Here is a 21,953-nt window from a genome sequence, read left to right as displayed (position 1 = left end):
TGCTTAGGAGCTTTTGCAGCCCCGCGTAGTAAAATCTGTCTCCTTCTCTCCCCACCTGGCATAACTCCCTCAGGACTGATTGCAAGAGTGTAGGAACCAGTATAGCACAAGCAATTAGCTAATACAGCCCCTTCTGCTCTATTGTAAAGGTTCAAAATTTGCCCCCAGATGGATCTTTCTATGAGAAAAGCCTTCAACTGTGACACAAAACACATTTCTAAAACACTTTTCAAATAATAAAATTCTATAGAGAAACTTTAAGTACTAACATGAGCTCTCTCGATCTCTATTTGTTCATCAATTTTCACATTAAAATTCCACTTGGCCACTGTTTAAAAAGGTAACAACAACATAACAGTGGCCCATGCTTAAATCCCACCAGTGCACTCCATCTTTGCATAGAGATGCACCTGAGCCTATACTTCTTAAGGCTGAAACTCATAAAAGGTGGCAATTTATCACAAATCCCTGAATCCCCCACTCTGCAGCGTGAGGAATATACATTGCCTAATTAACATAAACGGCAGCAAATGCCCTGTGTCCTCGGGGCGAGGGCTGACAGCGCTGCAGCCCCGCGGGCACAGGGGTGCCCAGCGGGCACGGAGGGATCGCATCCAGTTTAGCTGGTGGCACCTCAGAGCTCTCCCTTCAGTCTGTCCTGGGCGAGGGGTGCGGGGAGCCAGGCTGCTCCAGCACCCCCAGCTCCGCATAAAGCCCCGAGATATAATGCCCTATGAAGTGCGATATAATCCCTGCTGGGGTTGCACAACCGCCCTGCGCCAGAGGGATGCTCCAGCACATCCCTTTGAGGAGGCAGCCCGGAGGAGCCTGCCACCCCCAGGGCATGGTCCTGCTCTCCCAGCACCCAGGGGCTGGATTGGGACGGGGCTGGATCCCTCATGGCTGGGGCCGTAGAGGGAGAGCCCTCCCGGGGGCCGTGGCGCTGCCGGGAGAGGGAGGGCAGCGGGGACAGACCTCCCCGGGCGGCGGCGGGAGCTGGATCTGGCCCAAGCACGAGGGCGCATCGTCTCCAAGATACAGTGGCTTGGGGTAGCTTTTCCTAAACAAAGAGCATTATAAGGGAGCCACTGCTGGAAATTTCCATTCCTTTGTTGGGTAGATGCTGTGTAAATAAATGCATTCCTAAGATTTTTCATAATCCTGGAAAGGTCCGTAAAAGAAACTGTAGAGATTGTCAAATCGCCGGACTTCATATATATTATTTTTCAGCTGCTGGGAACATGATATACAATGGCACAGAATATAATGCAAGAGATATATGCTAAAGGTCTTCTTAGAAGCACTCTGTGCATTTGCATGTGGCATGTGCAGATATTTCTTCTATTTTGTCCCACGGGATCTAAAATATTCAGCCCATATTACAGCTTGGGTTTGTTTAACTCTAAATAGTCCTTACCAATAGTCCTTACCTGACAGGCAACTTTGGCGGCAGCATTTAGCTATTCCCTGGTTTAATGTGCGGGTGCTTTGAAAGCATTTATAAATTAGTACATGAGATAAATGTGGAAGCAACCTCTTTACTTTTCTACTTCTATTTCTGTCTGAATTTTATTTAAAAAATAGACGATTCAGGAAGATCCCGTTACAATAATGATATTGTGCCTGATGTATTTACAAGTTGAATGGCTCAAAAATGCATTTACAATGTCTTACTTTCTTGTCACAAATAAATACTAACTGCATATAGAAGAGATTATATTCCTGTATCCAGATTACTGGAAATGTATATGCCAGAGTTACTTACACAGTAAAGACTATTGTACTGTCATTGATAGAAGTTGGATCTTTCTCTTGAAATAAGCTAGTAACTTTTCCATCTCACTCAGTCCCTTGGACTCAGTCAATCTGGATTTGTAAAATCACTTCCCTGTTTAATGCGGTACAAATACTTCATAAATTTAGAACAGAAGCTGTCCTTTAGACTATGAGAACAATGTTTATTACCCTTCTTTTTTTCTTTTGAACACACTCTGATGTTTATCTTATATTTAGACTTTCACAACAGCTATACATAACTGCTTTCTTTAGGATGAATTTTTAAATTTTAAAAATCATATCCCCCAGTAATGCAATTCTACTGGAGAAATATTGAAATGACATGTAAATAATACTTTTATTTTTAAGGATTTTTAATTTTTAGATCTCAAAGTTCTAGACAAAAGAGAGTATTTAATAAATTGTTGCATAAAAGACAAAAGGTACTTTTTCAACATTTATCTCTAATTGTCCAAAACACAACATTACCATTTATTTCCTAGATATGACATTTTCCAGTCAGAATAGAAATGTAAAAAACAAACAACCCCACAACCAAAACAACCTAGAAGCCAAACCAAAACAACCCCTCAAACAGGACTATCTCCGTCAGGTAAGCTCAAATACTTTTGGCTATCTGGTTAGCTCTCTGACTTCATTGGGTTTGGACACTGCCACAGCATCTCCAATTCCGCAGTGCTCATCCGAGATCCTAATTTTTCCTGACCTCAGTACTCACATTTGGGGGCTACTATGTCAAAGCATTTCAGCCTCCAGGACGAAGTAGCCTGGTTCAGGCTTCTCTCAAGGAAAGATAGTTATGGCAACTGTAGCTCTCAAACTGGAATAGATTATAAAAGCTTATTACTGTATTTTAATATTTAATTATTGACTAAGGGCATCGAACTTTAAACCCAATTAATAACAAACTGTGATCCCAGAGACTGCAGACCAATAGCTTATCTACCATACAAACAGCCGCACAAATCCCTTGCATTTGTTTTTTCCAGGCTTTCAACTTTGATTAATAACATGGCAAAACCACGCAAGTCTCAGCCATATTAACCACAGCTATATTTTTAGTTTTACTGACATGAACACTTTAATATAATAAAAGGGAAAGGAAAACAGAAGAGGTGTTTCATTAGGACATCAAGATTACTAAAACCGCTGTGTGGAGTATTTGTCAGGAGGCGGTAGGGGAAGAGTTATTACTTACATTTTAGCATGTCGCTAGGACACGGAGCAAGAGGATCCCTCAGTGAGATATATTTGCTTTGGAAAAAAAAATAAGTAATCAGACTGTCTAAGCTCTTCTTACTGACACATTTATAATACCAAATTGCAAACTTGGTTAAGAAGTTTACAGCACTACATGGAAAAGTATTTTTCTAATTTTTTTAGGAAGCCCGGCAATATGGCAGGGATACAGGATCTAGAAGTTCACATATTAACCTGCCAGTCCATTTTTATTGATAGATGACTACATGCAAAAATATATGAAGCATGCAACGTGGTTGGTTAAAAAAATACCCCAAACCATGAACCTCCAGCAAATCTGTTCTTGCAGCTGATTATAGAAGCTTACAACATATTTAAAAAGCTTTTATTAACAAGTAAATAAATAAAATCAGTCCTCGAAATCCAAACAAAAACCCCCACAGTGGCTGATATAATCGGGAAGCCAGGATCATGTCAGTAAAATAACAGCTTCAAATAAATCCAAAGACCAATGCTTGACTAATACAGAATTCTTAAATTTTAAACGTTTGGCTTCATTATTGTGTGATAGTAGGACTATAATTAAATTTAGTCCAGTCTCCTCACTGATTGTTCATATGACAGGGTATTCTTTAGATGAGTTTCTGACACTAAATTCAGCTGCATGAATAGCATTATACACATCATAAACATAAACAATATTTGGCTGAGTATGTTGTTTGACTTCTTTCTTTCTGCATCTACCTGCCTACACATTTGCACCAGCAGTATGTTTATAACGATGCCTTTTGTAAGAGAGCCAAGCTTTGTAAAATGGAATAATGGGCATAACCAGTCATATTTTTTCTATCTCTAAATCGCTTGCATGAAGACAGCTGCATTTCAAAATCCAAGGAAAAGAAGAAAGGGACACAGGCATACAGCATCCTAATAGTGACTCTGAAATAACTGCTTGGGACAGCACCCAAATATCATAGTCATGGACGTGTTGGGAACACCCAGGTACCACAGAGGGGATGCGATAGCCTAGCAAAGAGAAGGGCAGAGCAATAGCAAATACCTTGTCACACTTTTGCCCTGAGATGAAAGCATCATTTCTGCTTTGACCTTTTTAGCATCTCTAATGCACAACATCTGCAGTACCAGAAAGGCAGGGGAATGGGGAAGGCACACGCACCAATATATTCCTACCCACCAGAAAGCAAAGAAATGTACAGAAAAGCTTTATACAGCACTGGAGAAAGTGAGACCCTGTGCACAATCTTATATGTGAACTTCACTACCGACGAGATTTGTCTCCCACTTGAATGCCACACAAGCGCACGCGAACCGTTCCCGCTCATCTGCTCTCCCTGTTCTGACACCAGGACTTTGCTTTTTAACTAGCCCAGGCTTGGCTGCAACTAAGATAAACATATTTAGCTGCAACTTTTTTTTTTCTTTCAAAAAGAGGCAAACTGGATTATAGCAAATAACCTTTAAGATAATTAACTGACAATGCCGCAACTAGCATAAAATCTTCCTTCAGGCGACCCCTAATTTAAGTATTACTGGCACAAAGTAGAGACAGATTGTGCATCACCACCGCAATATTTACATAGCAGAAACCCACAGAGCAGGAAACGTGAGACTCAATGATGCACTAAATTAGGAACAATCATATTCTAGTGTTAATTTGCTTTCTCCTCTATCCAAATTTCAGGTCCAGCAATCGGTACAAATGCACATAAAACATTCCCATTTTTAATGATTACGAACCACAATCTGCAAGCAGTTCTGCTCAAAAGTAAATTCACTCACTACTAGGGATGTTTGCAGGATCAAACCCCCAGAAGTGAACGAGGTTTACCAACATAGAGAATGTTTAGAAAATCAAGACTTCCTAATCTGTTTATTTATTTCCATAAATGATGTTTGCACAAGCAGTCTGAGGTGTCTGCCAGGCTACCTGCCTTTTGATTGCAAATATTTCCCTGTGACAGTAACACTGTGATTCTGAGGCATAACGGAGAAGCAGTTTTAATTCACCGATGTTGCAGATGCATGCAGGTACTCAAAAGGCTGTGTAATTAAAAAATTAAAGTTAAAATGGGGGGAAAGAAAAAGATAGCTGGTCTATTTGCAATGTATTGGGAAGTGACACATTGATAATAAATACACACTCTCTAGTCTATCCAGACACAGCTTTCACGAGCACTACTCTCAGTTACAGCACACTTCACCAGATACATGCAAAGAACCAACACCAGTCTTTCTAAATCTTAAATATTATTAAAATTTGGTTTCCACTATGGCATATTAACAAAATATTTACCTTGCCTAATCGCTGATGTTCTTCAAAAGCAGAAATCAGTTCCTGTGCCCACTTTATTTTTTCAGGGCTTGGAGAGAACTGTTCCTGGACAACAGCAATTTGGTTGGGGTGAATCACCTGCTTACCTACAAAGAAGATTAATAACACCAGAATCATGCATCGACAAACAGATGTTCAAGCAAAATGTTCCAACCACTTGAGGCTCTCATATGCCTTGCAGACTTTCTTGCTCTTTAAGTAATTATTTTACTTGGTTTCTTTTATTTTTTAAACTGGACAACAGTCAGATAGCCTTTTGCCAGATTTTTTTAAGAATAAAAATATCTTGAGCTATGCTTGCATCCAATATCGTTTGAAAGAACACACGATTCTTTCTCCTCCCTCCCCATTTCAATCCATATGTCTTCTCTCCGTTGTTCCAGGTGCAATCGTCTGTCTGGGGCAGTCAATAACACCTAGGTATAATGCCTCTCTGAATTTAACTATATAAATAACAGTTCCAGCCACTCGTAAATAAATTGCATTAAAATGTGTTCAAAAAATGAGATCTGAAGATGGTAAAAGATTTGTAGGACTGAAAAGCTACTAGTCACTTAAGGATCATGCCCTCAATTCTCAGTATTGGCTTGGCATCGTAAAATCCTCAATGTTTAAATTGTTGTTGCACTAGTTAGCAGTTGCAGGTAGGCTGCAATATTTATTTAGTCACCAGTATAATCAACAACTACCCGTGGTGCCCTGAAGTTTTATGAAGCACTTTTTTATTTTTTCCCTTTCTTGTATAAATATATGTTAAGAAAATAAAAATAGATATTGCCCTTTTTTTTACTAGAGATTTTCAGACATGAATAGACAGCCACATAATCCGTTTTAATCTGTTATTGTATTCAGCTGCCTTAAAACAAATACAAATCTAATTTCTTTGACAGTTTTAAAAGTGTAACGTTTGACACTGCTAGTTCATTTCCAAGGAAATCTCATCGACTGGTGTGATTTCTGCACTTTGGTCGCATAGGGTTTTCATAAAGAGAGGCTACCGTAATTCCCAGCCTCCCGTGGAATAAATGACTCTCCTCCGTGCCAGATAACAAAACTGGCCAGGGGGATGAGCCTGATCCTGCAAACCTGCCACCAAGCGAGCAGCCCCCCCGGCCCAGAGGGTCCCACGGCCGTGCCGTCCCGCCGCACGCTGCAGCCTCTCGCGGGAGCGGCACTTCTGCACGAAAGGAAAAGTTGGAAGCGCCAGGACCTGAGGAGGTTTCCTGCGCACAACGGGATCTGCTCTCATGTTCCTGGAGCCAGCCGTACGCTAGAAACCAGCCCGTCGCTCGGTCTAAGACGTCTCACGCATGACCGCAGAGATACACCTATTTTAAATGAAATCGTCGCTGCAAAAAAAGCTGGGATGGCTTTTATCAGGCTGCAGTGGGTCTGAGTGATAACCTGGAGTACAAGCAAAATATGGGGATGCAGCAGCACAATCTGCTTACTTTAATGAGCAAAGAAATAGTAATTTTTTTAGTGTTGCTACATTTCTCTGCTAAAAAGCCAGAAGCAGGTCAATTTTCTTTTCTTTCTTATTAAACAACCTTTAGTTTATGATCTTATGGGCATTCAAATATCCAGTTTGAAATTTCAATGTCATAAGTATTTTGAAAAAAGCTTAAAAATAGGTAAAAGCTTAAAACTCATTAAGAACTATATTTTTGGAAAGAAATTACATGGAGACAAATTTTCTTAACTAATATGTTTTCTGTTACGTCTAATCAAAAGTTTTTAGTCAATTTAATCAAATGTCACCATTAATAAGTTTATGATGTCCCTTATTTGTAATACAACAAATTCTCCCTAGCTAAAATACTAATTCTAAAATTGAAGGGTGTACAAATAATTCCTGCAAAACCTTAAGGAGCTTAATTTTCTGGGAAAAATGCAGAATATATTTTAAATTATATTTAAAGTCAGTCTATAATTATAACAAAAATAAAAATATGTATATATGATTTTTTAAAGTGTAAAGCATTTCTGTAAAAAGATTTGCTTTTGATAAAGGTAAACAGTAGCAGTAAGCTATACTTTTTATCGTTAAAATACAATTGAACAATTTACAGGGAATATAATCTAGCACTCAGTTGATTTTTGTCACAGATTATGTATCTAAATAACTGTATAATAGACATAATGCCATGCAGGAATGAAGCAAATATTTTAAACAGAATTGTTGTTATTGACAAGTTACTGAGAGAGTACAAAATTGGAAGACATTAAAATTTATGACCATGAAATCTTTTTTACAGTACCACTTGATATATCGTGCTTTAAATCAATACCTGTCAAGTCTTTTAGGTAACTGTATGATGGTGTCATTTTAGTCTTCTACAAAAGACTGCAAAAAGAGAGGAAACCTATAGTGTTTCATATTTATATCTGGCTTCTCAGCATGTAGCACAGGACTTTCTATAATGACTAAGTCAGCTGTTAAAGCTTATGGCAAGGTTTACTTAATTTTTTACATAAACATTCCTAAAACTTATGATCATTTATATAGGCAACACACCGACTTTAAGTCCATGGGTTCTGGTACTGTAAAACATCTTGCTGGGTGTGTACGTGTGTACGTGTGTGCGTGTGTATATATACATATATCCTCCCAATATATGTTAGAAAAAAATTTTAAAAATAATTATACCTATAAAAGATCTATTAATTTTGCTAAATTACATTTGAAACATTTGGTTTTATGTAAGCACACTTACTGAAGGAAAACCAGCTACTTTTAAGATAACTGGAAGAGAAAACTTGTCTACAATAAGCAATGACTGTCACAATAGTAACTAAATAGCTGGCAAATTCTTTGTTATATTATGTCACTTGTTTAAACTTGAGTGAACATATTTGATTATATTAAGGCCAATTCTACTGGTCTAAATCTGAATATGGGAAAATCCAAGGACATATAACTTTGCTGAATATTTTGGATTTGCATTAGTTTTGAGAGTGGTGAATTTGGCCCTATGCATGCAAATAAGTGTGTGTTGTCCAGCTAAGAGAGCAATGTGGAAGCCTCAGCTCTTTTTAGTCTTGTTGATTTCAATGATTTTGATTATTTGTGAAAAAGTAGCAGGAAGGGATCTTAAATATTTCAAAGTAACAAGAATCGTGTGTTTTGAACTTGTTATTAAGGTGACATTTCAGTATTTTACATTATCAGAGGACTGTCAGTGGCAAATATGATATGCAGACTTCTGCTTTATACAAGGTCGTGGATTAAGTTAAGACCCGTTTGTAATTTTCTGTGATGAATATTAAATCGGAAACATTAAAATATTTCATTTATATAGTTTTGGAAGGAAATGTTTTTGCTTTCCGTTTTGAAATGACATTTTATTTTAATACAAGTAAGAAAGATTATAAAAACATTAGATAAACTGAAAGCAAAAGAAACAAAAGAACAAGCGAAACATTTTGATTTGACCTCAAATATTTTTTTCTTTTTTACAAAAAATATGAAAAATGTTGTTTTGTTTTGACTTAAACGGATTTTTTTTTTTTTTTTTTTTTTTTTGCCACCGAATCAGAAATGTCAGTATTTACCCATCTCTAATTACAGTGGGACTGGTAATCAGGCTGCCTGCTCGATTTTGGAAATGTGTGGAGGATAGTTGCAGAAAGGCAGGGGGCAAAGAGCAGGAGCTGTGAGTTCATCTTAATGAAGTTTGTACCTTTCACAGATCTTTACTCCTTGTACAGAAAGGCAGGACACCTCTATGGCTGAGTTAGATATTCACTTTACGCTCTAAATTGCCATATGTGACCTTTTCATTTGTCTCCTATCTGGACCCTGTCCTGATGTCAGACAACCTCCACCATAAAGTCAGTGGAGTCCAAACCACTATCGATGTTTATGCTGAGCATTTCTAAATTTCCTAAATTGGCAGTCTGAGTTAAGCATTTAAATACACATTAAGTGTTCAAAAAGAGTGCTCTCAAAGGTGCTAGGCATTTGGAACTCCATCTTCAGTCAATAGGAGGTTCAGATGCTTATGTTTTTTTGAAAATCAAGCCTTTCCTTAAGCTTAGGAAATATCAGTTGAGACTAGGTAGCCATCAGCAGATGCTACCATTCTGGAGCTCTATTATTTTCCCAACTTCAGTTGCAGATGAATGAAGGATGGAAGTCCACATGGACATGGATAATGTAGCTGTGAGGAACTAATGGCTTTGCCTCTGAAACAAGATCTGTTTTTGCAAATGTTGAAGCTCAACAGACAGTAAGGCAGAGTTTGTGCTGAAGAGCATTGATTCACTGGCACGTCAAGATCACTTAAAAAATTGCTTCTTTTTTTACTTGGTGCTGTAAGATATCATATACCGCTAACTGTAGAAATATAGTTTGCTAGATGGCATCACCAGGACCCATGCCGTTGGAAACAAATACTGAAGGGATGTACCATAACTGTATGTGTATCCTGAATGATGGTTGGAGACAAATAATGTAAAATGTTCGTCCTATATGCTAGAGTTCTCTAATGCATGTGTCAAATGTCTGATTTCTATTGCAAAGCCCCAATCTTTGGTGGCTGCGCTGTCCCATCAGGGTGTCCGAGCGGTCTGGTACACCAATCACAGGGTAACAGGCTGCATTACAGGACGCTGGGGCAAGGAGCCTGCTGCTCTTGCTGTCTGCCAATACCCGTAGGTGTCACCAGCACTGACTGGGAGGGGAGCCAGGAGATGAGAAACAAATCAAAGAAAATAATAAGAAAATAACTTTCCCCTAGCAATTAGCATGCAAGATTTGCTTCTCAATGCCTTCATCTAAAAAGTGTTTTTTAATAACTGCCGTTTACAAAAAATAGGAGAAAGGAAACCACGTATTTCAGGAAGCAATTGTCATCGCAGAGTACAGTAGGTTGTCATTGCAGCAACGGTCATTGCAGAGCACAGTACCGCCTTTCCCCTGCTCTGTGATGGGAGGAATCACTGCACAGTCTCTACCCCAACTTCTCTTCAAAAACAGTCACACGCTTCATGGGATGTGGTTTTAAAAGGCAGCCTGTGCCTTTTCAGGCAAAATTTCCAGCCCTGATTTTAAAGGTGTTAATAAACATGGAAGAGCTTGGTATTACTGAGTTTTTCAATAAATTACCTGAAATAAACCCCAAGTTATTAGTCTAAATGACAGTAAGTGTAGCAATATATTTAAATTGATGAAGCTATGCCTTATTTTGAGACATTGGCAGAAAGACATACCAGTGAATCCCATTGAGGCACCTTCTCTTGATTGCCTGCGGAGTCCATCTTCATCTCGGAAATCGATGTAAACAAGGTCTATTGCTTGAAGGCCAAATGCCTTTGCTGTGACTATTATTTTTTGCCTGGCATATAGAATATCATGAGTTTCCTTACTGCTTGTTGCACCTGCGAAAACAATGAAAACAAAGACAACTGACAAGAGAGCTTTAAACCTTTGTATTTTAAAGATTTCCTATGTTAAAAAAATGAAAGTTTGAGATTTTGTTTACCTAATTTAGTAAACAAAAGAGGAGTGAAAAGCTATATTGTCAAAATTATATTCTTCTGAGAAAAAAAAAAAAAGCTGCTTTAGCAAAAAAAAAAATCTATTTAACACTAACTTATAAAATTAAGATTTTCATTTAGTTCAAATCAGAAGTTGTAAGCCTGAGGTCAGTGGAAGCTTTGGCTGGTAAGGACTGCTGACTTGGGGGTAACACAAAGTAATTATTTGATTATATTATTTACTGTATGTACAGTGAGAAGCATTAGAGCAAGAGAAGCTTTACACAAATTGATATATGGGGTACAAATAAATGGTTAAAAATTTCACACTGAGAACAGAATTGCACTTTCCTTGGTTCTGATTCTTGTCACAACTGATGTCCTAAGCTGAATATTTAAGCTTTAGTATTTGGATGAAAAAATGATGGTAGATGACTTCTGAGAAGAAGCAAAAGCATTCATGAGACTTCATGTGTTCACAGGGCACCTGTATCTAAATAGTGACCCTAAGGAAAAAAAAAATAAAAATAATATTTTCTCTTTCCTTAGGGTCACTATTTAGATACAGGTTTCCAGTTTGTAAGGAATATTTTAGTAAAGCACTACTAATTTTTCCATTAATGTACTTATTTTTAATTAAAATGTTGACAGCTCGGCACTTTTATCTTTAAACTGAATCAGATTAATAAGAAGCTAAGCGGCCTCTCATAAAAGAAATTGCGAAATATTTTTTATTTTTGAGGAAGGCTATTAGTGCTTTCACATGAATATGTGGCTGTATTGACATGGGACATTTAAAGTAAATTTATGAATGCAAAATATAGCAGGAAGGTATTTGTGCATGATGTCAAAAGCATAACTGATAATTGTTTGTAAAATTGATGAAGCAGGCACTGGAACTTCAGGACTTCAAATGTAGTCTTAAAAGCATGTGCATGTTTCTTATGGATATCATATTTTAAAATAATTTTAGTGACTCAACAGGTTGTGTTTTGGTTTTTTTTTTTTTTTCATTAATTTTTGGTACTGCATGGCAAGAAGCACAAGAAAGTGTCAGTGACCTGTAACACACAGGGACCACGTTTTAATTTGCCAGTGAGACATTCTGCATTGAAAATAATTAAGGAGAAAAGCAAAAATGTAAATTGCAGGATCAAGTGTTGTCATTACTTTAATTATTGCTGTTGAAAAAGCAATGGCCATAAATCACATCGGGCTTCTCCAATGCAAATGCCATATGTTAGCATTTATAGTAAACACACAGGTAACAACCTATGCTGGCACGGAAATCCTCTCCTCCAAAGACGACTGCGTCCAAATGAAAGCCAACCTGGGCTCCTGTTCTCAGTGATTCTTCACAGACAGCCTTCAAATGAGAACAGAGTATTAATTTCTACAGAATTGCAGGACGCAGAGAGACTACAGAAGATATTACAGCAATTCAGTGTTCCCCAAACCCTTCAGCTAAAATTGCTCCTATTAAGCAAAGCCATTGTAGGTGCTTGACTATACACAGTGCTTTAAAATGACTCAGCAAAAGAGAAAACTTTATCTTTCCTTAAGCACCTCTACGCCTAGACTGTGTAAATACAGGACATCGTAGCAGATTCCCTGCCTTCTGGCTGACATAATGTCCTGGGTATTACTGTGATCACTACTTCAGATATTTATGTAACACCATGAAACAAAACATTCATCAAATACTGCTTAAAAGCAAACAAAGTGTATTGAATTTGACGAATTTGACACATAATATATCTGCATGAGAAACAGAAATAAAGATCATAATCTCTTTTATTAAATAAACAATACGAAAGGTTTAAAGTGGTTGTAGATTCCTTACAGGATATAAGGATTTCTTATAGGAGTGCCAATTTAAAGCCTTCTGCTATATATGACTAAAAATTAGCTAAGGAAGCTAAAAATGCAACAAGTGCTGCAGAAAAGTATTATAATAAAAGCAAGAAAAAATTTTGCTGCTGTAGCTATTCTATGAAGAAGTGCATTTCCAAAATACTACTATTTGATATCGATGCTTGGATAATATCAATGTTTTTTGAGGCTAAGGTACGTGGAGAGAGACAGATGTAATTACCAGCTCTAATGGGTGTTCTTCTCTGGCAGCTGGTGGGACAAGAAATTATTCTTTAGCAGTGTGCTTTAAAAGACAACTCTCCTGCCGACATCGGGAACTGGAATATTAAGAATTCCACTATAAAATATTGCAGGTGAATTAAAAACCTCAGCTGGTGTAAAATATGATTTAATTCTGTGTATGCACACTGGACGGGAGTGTGTCTATTTGGTTACTGCTTTATTATCTTCCCAGATACGTTAGCGTGTGTTGTAAGATAAATGGCTGTATCAAACGAGCAGGCTGCCTGTGAGGCCTGCCGGTCCTTCTGGAGGTACTTCTGATGTGTCTGTCCTCAGCTGGTCCGAAACTTTTCCCTTAGAGCTTGGGAGGGGAATGCTGAATTCCTGGTGCATGCACGAGATCTTCCGTTTCATTACCACACTGCCTTGCCTTTCTGAAAAACCTGGACTTGATAGTAAAGGCTGGGAAGTAATTTATGTTAAAATGCACTTTAAAAATAAAATTTGATCTAAAATTACCCTAAAAAAGGAGCATGTTCTTCAGATATTTCCTATTTTCCCAGTTAATTATACTTCTAATCTTAGCATTAAATACCCCATCAAACAGAAAGAAAAAAGATAACATGAAATTTAGTTGTAATCTTATCAGTAGAAATCATTACAAAGATGCCAGTTTAGCAATAGTGAAATTCTTTTTTCTGATTAAATGATATACAAAAGTCGAGTTTGATAGCTACTAAATAGCCAAGTGCATTGCAACACTGTGAGTATTCCAAATCTTTGGAGAGGCCCATTTCCACTCCAACTGTGTTAAAAATGATAACAGTAATGCAGAGAGGTTTTGTTATTTGGCATGGACTATCTGGAACTGTTCTGTCACCGAAATATTTTGAATTTATGAAGGCCTTTACAATACAAACATGAGAGTTCAACGTACAAATGTTTTAGGGGATAGAACAATATGTTTAGTATTTTTTAACCTCTCTTCCTGGGTGAAATTAGGGGGATGCTGGGGAGTATTCTGCTTATCTTAGTATGCTGAGATGGCAAAATAGGAACACTTCAAGACCTGCTTACCTTAAAATTGAGCAAGCCCACTGCAGTTTCCACAAAGGGGATAAAATTCATTGGTTCTACAAGGGTTCGGCCTTTTAGGTGATGTAAGAATTTGTCTGAAAACTAGAACTAGACAGTATGAGCTTTCAGAAAGAAAAAAAAGAACAGTCTACATGTATATATAACATGTTAAATTTTCACCTGCCTGTAAGAACACCCTTCCCCACTCCAAAACCTTATAAGTAAAAAAATTAAACCAGCTTTTAACAAGGCCTGCGATTCAAAACCACAGCATTCCCATACATTTCTAAGTTTGGAGGCTGGTTTGCAAAAAAAAAAAATCCAGGCTTAGCACCTCTCACCCTGGCTTAGTGAAATGCAAATCCGTGGGCCCTGGAAAACAATGAAGTGCTGCTGTACCTGAGGTCCGGTTTTGTTTCAGGTCCAGCACTGCCATCACTGGAAGCTCTCCCCAGCCTTCTAAGTGGCATCCGTATTATTCATTACGGCACCGTTACCCTTTTGTTCAATAGGCTTTTCTTCATAATTTTTTAGCTTACCTAGGAAGGCCTTAAAAAGGAAGTTTAATTCTTTGAAGACCAAAGCTTGCCAATTTTTTCCATGAGACCAGTTCACAGCTAGCTCTGAGCTGCCAGTGGGGTAGCCCAAATTCCAAAATCTATCATCTGGAAACATACAAAAGCTCTTGCACAGATTTTTCCCCTTTCAAAAGGGAAAAAAAAAAAAAAAAGAAAAAGAGGGGAAAAAACCCTCAGCCCTATATTATGTCTGTCCAGATCGAGTAATTTGTGCAGAGATAAACATATCGCAGGTATGGCAAAAATATGTTAGTAAATAAAGACAAAAATAACATATGCATATATTTTAAATTTAAGGAATATTCAACTATTAATGGATATCAAAGGAAAGGGAATTTTAATCATCTCTCCATTCAGTCTCAGTTGGGTAAATCATATCTAAGAGATTTGCATAAATATAAACCATCAAAGACTTTTCATCTTCAAAGGGGGTTTCAAGACCCTATAAGCTTTGTACTGTAATCATCGCAGGTCACAACCCTGCAGGAATAAGGCTGCTATGGCAACATAAAAAACTAATGCTTAAGGCTTAGCATAATATTCTGACTAATAGAAAGGAAACTCATTTTAAAAGCTGGCAGCCTATTTACCAGAAGCTGGATTAGAGGTGTTATTTCCCCTTTTAGCTTCCCCCCACCGCCCCTCCCCAAAAGAAGGAAAATCTAATCACCCAGATCTTGAAAAAAAGCTTTCCAGCAATTTGCAGTAACTTTACAATTAGGCCAAAATAAATCACAGCTTTCTTCGGTGAAGAATTCTGCCCTTCCCATCCCTGCTTTGCATCATCACTGTGACCCTCTCAGTAACTTTTCCTTGGAGAGGAGAATTCCACCCAAAAATGTGCAAGGAGGAAAAAAATAATAACCGATGCAATTCACACATGTGAGTGTACAGTATGGCAGGTACTATAGTTACAGAAAACAGTAAACTTCATCCAGGCAAATGCAGAAAATGAGGTAATATAATGACATCAGCATATATTCTTAAGACCCCTACTTGATTTTTATTTTTTAAGCAGAAAAAAAGTGAAAAGCGCTACTTTGTTTATATTTTGGGTGTAAGTTAAAGCAGCAGAAATCTTATTTTATTTTAAAATATTTTACAAGTCACACTTCTGGGATTTTTGCTATCTTTTGTTTTGAAGGTAAACAAAAAAAAAAAAAAGAACACATTTAATTAAATATTTTCTCCCTTCCTCTCCCTTTTTAAAAATTTGCAATAAGCACCAATACAAAAGGTAATGAGTGGAGAAGTTTCAATTAATTTTTTTTTTTTTTTTTTCAAAAGGAGACGATTAAATGTTTCCGGCCCGGTAAAGTGTTCATTTCAGGGAGAAAGGGGGATAAAAAAAAAAGAAGGCGGAGGGAAAAAAAACCCACAAAGCTTGGGGAGGGGATGAAGTAGCAAGGCCTCAGCAATTCTTTCAATTCCAGTGCACACCCAATAGTGTGTCGGGAAGAATGCACACTGGTCGGGATTTGTGGGAGAATTGTCCCGCCACAAAGGAGGGAGAGTTACGCTTGTTATAGTCCAATAAGCCATGCCAGTCAAACAAGTACCCACACTAGGGACAAAAGGAAAGCAAGAGATTCTCACACAAAAGAAAACAAGTAAGCCCATCTTTTAGTTGTGCATCAGCCTCCAGGTTTTCTGCTGCACATAAATAAAAATGAAGGGGGGGGGTGTATGTGTGGGGGGAAATAAACAGCTTCTGGGAGGCTGAAAAATCATGCTGGAGTGAATTTGGGGAGGTTTGGGAAAAGAAGGCAGTGGCGTTAAGCAGAGTACGCTCTTTGTGTGCAAAAGTTGGGCAAAGTGAGAGGGAAGCAAAAGGCAGACCATGTTGTTGGTGCTGGCTTGTTTTGCAGGATGGAAATCAAAGTTAGCGAGAGGGAAGGTGGAAGGGGATGAGGGGACAAAGAGGCCCCGCATCCCACCTCCCCGCAAAACCTACTTGGTGGTAGCGAAGGCCCTGCTATTTTGGAAGCATGAATATTCATTACTGACAAGTTACGTCTAACACTTACATGGCTGTAAACCCTGAGAGGTATACTCTGGTTAATTTAATTAAATGTTGGTGGAAGGGGACGGTGTATCCTCCATCACAAGCAGCAGAGGCCGAAGGGGCAGTGCCACGGAACGGACAGGGCTCGTCACGTATCCAATGTATTTGCTCAGTTGTATGCTCGTGCCTGATCTCAGTGGTTTGACCAAGGTTAGGTGCTGAGATTAAAATAGATCCTAATATGTCTGCCTGCCTTTCATCACAGCTTGCACGCATGCTAGTTGCTTGGCTAGCAGTTTTCAAAAATATAGAAGTGGATAATTAAGTATTATTCCTTTACTGGCATGTTACAGCAATAATGGTATATCTAAACAAACGTCCCCCTTTCTTGACAATTAAAACAATTATGGCATAATTAGGCCTATTTCAAAGTTTTCTTAAGTAATTTGACATGCCAACCATTTACATTTCAGGTTTTTATTGGCTGAAAATTCAGTCGTGAAACACAAACACACCTGTCAGCAATTAAAAAGGAAGAAATAGAGAACTGTTCAGGAAATAATATCTGTGCTAATTAAAAACACTAGTTAAAAGCTTCCTGTTTGTTCCTCCAGTTGCCCCAAGGAGTGACCTTCCCCCCAACCCATTTTTTCATATGTCGCTAACATGGTTTCCCCATCTCCTGATTACAATGCATGTAACTAAGGCTCATGGGCAGAAACAGTCATTTTGCTTGTTAGGACAGTTAGAGAAGAGTCAGATACTTATGCTTCTATTTTTGATAATATACTCTGACATCAATATTCGTTCTTTGTTGACCATGGGAGAAATAAACCTGATTTTCTTTATAAATGCAAGGTGTTCCATGTATGCTTTTTATACAGCACATCTTACACACATTTAAACGGATGCATTTCCCACTGACCTCAGCCAAGCAACACTCTATGCAGCTTTTATCATAACTCAGCGTCATTCATCTCTATGCCTATATGAATTTGGCCCAACAGCTTCAGTCAAAAGCTACTGTGTTACTGGTACTCACCCATCTTATTTCTTCAACATTTTCAACCTTTGGCAGCATCATGCTTGAAGGAAGGGTCTTGGACTGCAAAAGTACTTCTAGATCTTCTTCTGCAAGACCACTGGACACAGAATTTATCCTAACACACTTTTCAGCTTGGCCAAAATCAAACTCTTCAAGGGTTTTCACAACGGTCAGTCTTGCTTCTCTCTACAATATATATGAGTTTAGAGGCATGACAAAAGAAAAAGAAAGCATATTTTCTATTGACAGAAAAGTGCACTGAGCGGGAGATTTGTTGAAATTACATGGGGAAAAAGCTAGACAGCCAGTATATTGGTTCCCCCAAAATGTCTGATGTTCTTGGACTTTTACTGAAGCAGTCATCATCAACACCTTGCAATTTTACCTTCCTCATTTCTTTATAACTGGTCAATGAAATGCTCGGGTTTTATGTCTAAGTATTTCTACACTACCACTTGCAGAAAACAAGACTTTTGTGTCCACTAGCGCTGAACATGTCTAACAAACACAAACCTTTATACTCACCACAATGTGTTGCACTAACTGTCTGCACTCACAAAACTGGCATGTTATTAGTTTTGCATAAAGCAATTAATTTTTTAAAACAATCTTTTTATTGCTTGGACATCAGTAAGTACAGCTGTACATATACTTCTTTGGTTTTGCAATATAAATCTTCCTTTTCTCCATGTATCCAAAGTGTAGCTCATGGTAGAGTTCACAACTTGCATATGAAAACAATGACAAAATAACTTGGAGATTTTTCTTGAATCACATAAAAAGCTATTCTCCTATTTCTGATAAAGAAAAATTTCCAAAGACACATGCTTCCCATGGCCGCTTTCTATTTTTGTGAATGTAAGTTTACACTCTGTTTAATAGTTGATTTGCATGAAGAATTCTTGCATGCTTTTCTGAAATGAAACGCATTTCTTGACCTGGAGAAGTGGAGGGCAGGGGGGGGAAAGGAGGGTGCCGGGCTCCTTGCTTCCTGCCAACTGCAGTTTCAACCCCAAATTCCTTCCACTTGCCAACAGCCCCTAACAAATTCGCATTGTCAAAATGCACACTTATCAAAAGTAATTTCATTTGTGAAGAGTTTTTATGGGGGGTAATAAAACTTTAAAGCTCCTGACTCACGGAGGTTCAGGAACGACTTTAACAATATGCAGTCACTGAATAGAGATGTTTTTCAAGAAAACAGGCAAACTCGGGGGAAAAAATAAAAAAAAAAAAATCATCAAAGTTAATATCCAGGCTAATACCAATCAACAAGACAGCACATGACAGTAGATTTAAACCAGACGGATGCAAATCTCTGCCGGCGAAAGGGGCAGAGGCGGTTTTCCAATGTGGTCTGAGTTAAACAGTGTGAGGGAACAGTAGCTTACAGTTGTCAGGTCCGATCAGAACAGGGTCTCCCAGGCCAGTTTAAGACAGCTCTGCAGTGTACTGATTTACAGGGCTGGGACCCCTGATAATTAGGGTAAGTTTAGAGAAAAGCAAGCGATGGTTTTTAACTGGTTAAAAGGAAGGAATAATGAAGCAGAAAGTTAATGAAATCTGAAGCAAACAGCCTTCAGCTTGGGGCTACTAGCTGTGCTTCTCCGAAGGTTGAGAGCATATGCCCGTTAATCGGACAGACGGGAACACGGTGCACGTGTACGCATCCCTGTGCTGCGATCAAGGGGCACGTTCAGAGGTAATCTCTGGAAAATACAACCCAAAATGTTCGAACTGCTGTGAATGGACTCTGGCTGGGGCCATTAGGAAAGCCACACAAAGATGCATGCAGTTTACTACAAACACGTCCAGCTGGAAGACAGCTCCGGCGCACAGCCGTCTGAAATTGTTCTTCCGAATTAGGTAAACCAAACCGTATGATGCCAATACCAGGTAATACAAATCCCCTACGTTTTCCTTCTCCGACCAGGGATAATGGGTTTCTAGGGCTGGGCTGAAAGTTTCTGGATATGATGCAGAGGGGTAGCTTAAAAACACGCTCCAAACCAATTTATGCTTTTAATTAAAGTCAGATTATCACCGTTTCAGCACACACTGATCCAATTTGCAAAAGAAAGATCTCCCCAAATTATCCACTAAGGCAGCATCCAATTCCAACTGAAGGCACATCTCTAGCAAACTTACAGCCTAATTCATTATAATTTTTTTTAGATTATAATAATGAGCACTAGACCGTCTCATTAGCTATTTTTCTCCTCAGGCTGCAAACTCCCTTCCCAAAAAAGACAGATCGTGTCTTTCTAGGTATATTTCCATACAAAACACTTATTAACAGGCTGTTGCTGTTATCAATTTACATAAACTAAATGTGCAGCCCTCTGGTACGTATCCCAAAAATAACCAACAACTTCACTGAATTTATACCAACCAACAAACATGGGGAGGGGGTTGTTGTTTTTTCCCATATTTTAATAGAAAATATGTTGCTATGTTAGTTAACACACCCATGCCATCTGTTGGGTTGAGAATTGATGCTTTTTCTTCGAAGCACTACATTTTAGATCTGTCTGCCTAGATAGCCCAGGAACAGAAACATTTCTCTTCCATGATAAAATACTTATAGTCACTATAGTTTCCACATCAGGATTCAATTTATGTTTTTAATTGTGGGACAAACTGAGAGGACCTGGGATGCCAAATCAGAGCTTGTGAGGGGGCTGACTCAGTGCCTACTCTTCCTACAATGGAGAAAATCCCGTTGATGTTAGTGGAGTGTATCAGATCCCCACCCAGGCTTCCAATAAAACATTTCATGGGGAAATAAAAAAATGTACTAAAACCTCTGACTAAATGTACTAAAAACATGGAGGAAAGGGAGACCCCTTTCTGCCTCATCACGCAGGGAAACATAGATGCTATTCTTGTAGGATCCACTCAAAAGCTAAAATTTTAAGCTAGGCAAACTACTTCAGCATTGTAACAGTAGAGAAAAAAGTAGTCGTTGGTACAGTAATGTTTTTATAGTAGTAGATGCAAGAATAAACACATTTTCTGAACACTATGCAAAGTCCCCGCCAAGAATGGTCAAACTAGAATTTTTAAGGAATGGTAAAAGAAATGAGTTACCCTGTTCTTCACATGAGAACCACGACATTGAATATTACTCTGTCATGAATGAATAGCTGATAAAGAAATAAACCCGATTGTTAAGTAAACAATTCCATCCCCAGGTAGCCTGGGATGGTGGTATCCCCACTGGGTCCCACGTGGTTTGGGTTCTTTATCAAACTGAACAAGAGAAAGACAACAGAGAGATTTGTGGTAAACAGTGATATTCTTAAAATACGCTAAATATGCAACTTGTGCTGGAAAACCCACTGGGAAAAAAAATCCGTTGGTCAGGGTGGCTACTTTAGCATGCCTTCTGTTTGAAGAGGACACGGGAAGATGTTCATTACCACGCGCTGCTATGCCAACTGGAGAAGATAAAGGTTTCAGTGACACAGCGTCGCTGACAAATCCACTGCCACCCAGACACTGAAATTAAAGACGAGAATACGCGTGTTGCCGGCTCGATTGGCACCCATTAAACCTAATAACTAACCATCCTTACGAGTTCCTACTTCTGAATTATCAAATCTGCAAAGAAAACAACATCCCTCCACTTTTACACTCCAGTGGAAAAGGTGGTCCCTCGCGGCGGGGCTGCGCAGTCTCGCCATCTGGAGAATAAATCGAGTGTGAAGTACAGTATAGTTTGGGACCAAGCTCCGTGGCGGCAGCCCAGCAGTTAGTTCATTAGTCCCAAACTTGCGGGGATTAGTGCGGTAGCAGTTCTACTGTCGGATGGGATCAGGCAGGCAGAGCGCGAGACTTGGGGAAGGGGGTGGCGGTGAAGAAGGAGCCCCTCAGGCTTACTGATAAATCTACACTGAGTAAGTGCACCTAAATAGGTGCCTTTGGTAACAGTATTATCACAGTCTCCTAACAGCTGAATCAGTACTTTTCCTTCTTTCCTTCTTTTTTTTTTTTTTTCTTTAAGTTATATGTCAAGACATAGAAATTTCCATTTTGAAACAGAAGGAATGCCACAGAGCTGGAAGCTCAGCCACCCACTCACCCTGGACACAGTGTTAATACAGCAATAATGAAGCAAAGATGGTCAGACTAATAGAATTTTGGGGACTGCAATGGCAGACGGAAAAATTACATTTTCTTCTTTCTTTCCAAACTGGTACGATAATCTACAAACCAGTTTTCCAGCACTGTGATTTCTAGATCTGCTTGACTTTGGGGACAAAATCTCTGTTTTGCTTTATCTTTTGTGCCTAGCCCTACCCCTGTTTTTTTCTCAAG

General features: G+C 38.6%; 1 protein-coding gene across 4 annotated transcripts in view; it reads right to left on the bottom strand.

The window, feature by feature from the left end:
* Positions 1-21,953, bottom strand: part of CLYBL (citramalyl-CoA lyase) — a 177,503-nt gene that overhangs the window by 11,142 nt on the left and 144,408 nt on the right. For 3 of the 4 annotated variants that reach the window (XM_042805940.1, XM_042805941.1, XM_042805939.1), the window contains exons 3-7: positions 17,631-17,819; positions 14,006-14,107; positions 12,104-12,197; positions 10,565-10,732; positions 5,312-5,436 (exon numbers count right to left, since the gene is read on the bottom strand). In XM_042805940.1, the coding sequence (XP_042661874.1) occupies positions 5,312-5,436; positions 10,565-10,732; positions 12,104-12,197; positions 14,006-14,107; positions 17,631-17,819 (678 nt within the window). Of the gene's footprint in view, positions 1-2,995; positions 3,052-5,311; positions 5,437-10,564; positions 10,733-12,103; positions 12,198-14,005; positions 14,108-17,630; positions 17,820-21,953 lie in introns of all 4 variants that reach the window. The other variant, XM_042805942.1, reaches the window with a different exon arrangement.

The sequence above is a fragment of the Tyto alba genome, unplaced genomic scaffold (assembly GCF_018691265.1).
Source record: "Tyto alba isolate M040663 unplaced genomic scaffold, T.alba_DEE_v4.0 Super-Scaffold_45, whole genome shotgun sequence".
NCBI classification, from domain to species: Eukaryota; Metazoa; Chordata; class Aves; order Strigiformes; family Tytonidae; genus Tyto; species Tyto alba.
Note: the sequence above shows the minus strand (reverse complement) of the source record. Positions and strands in the feature narration are given on the sequence as shown.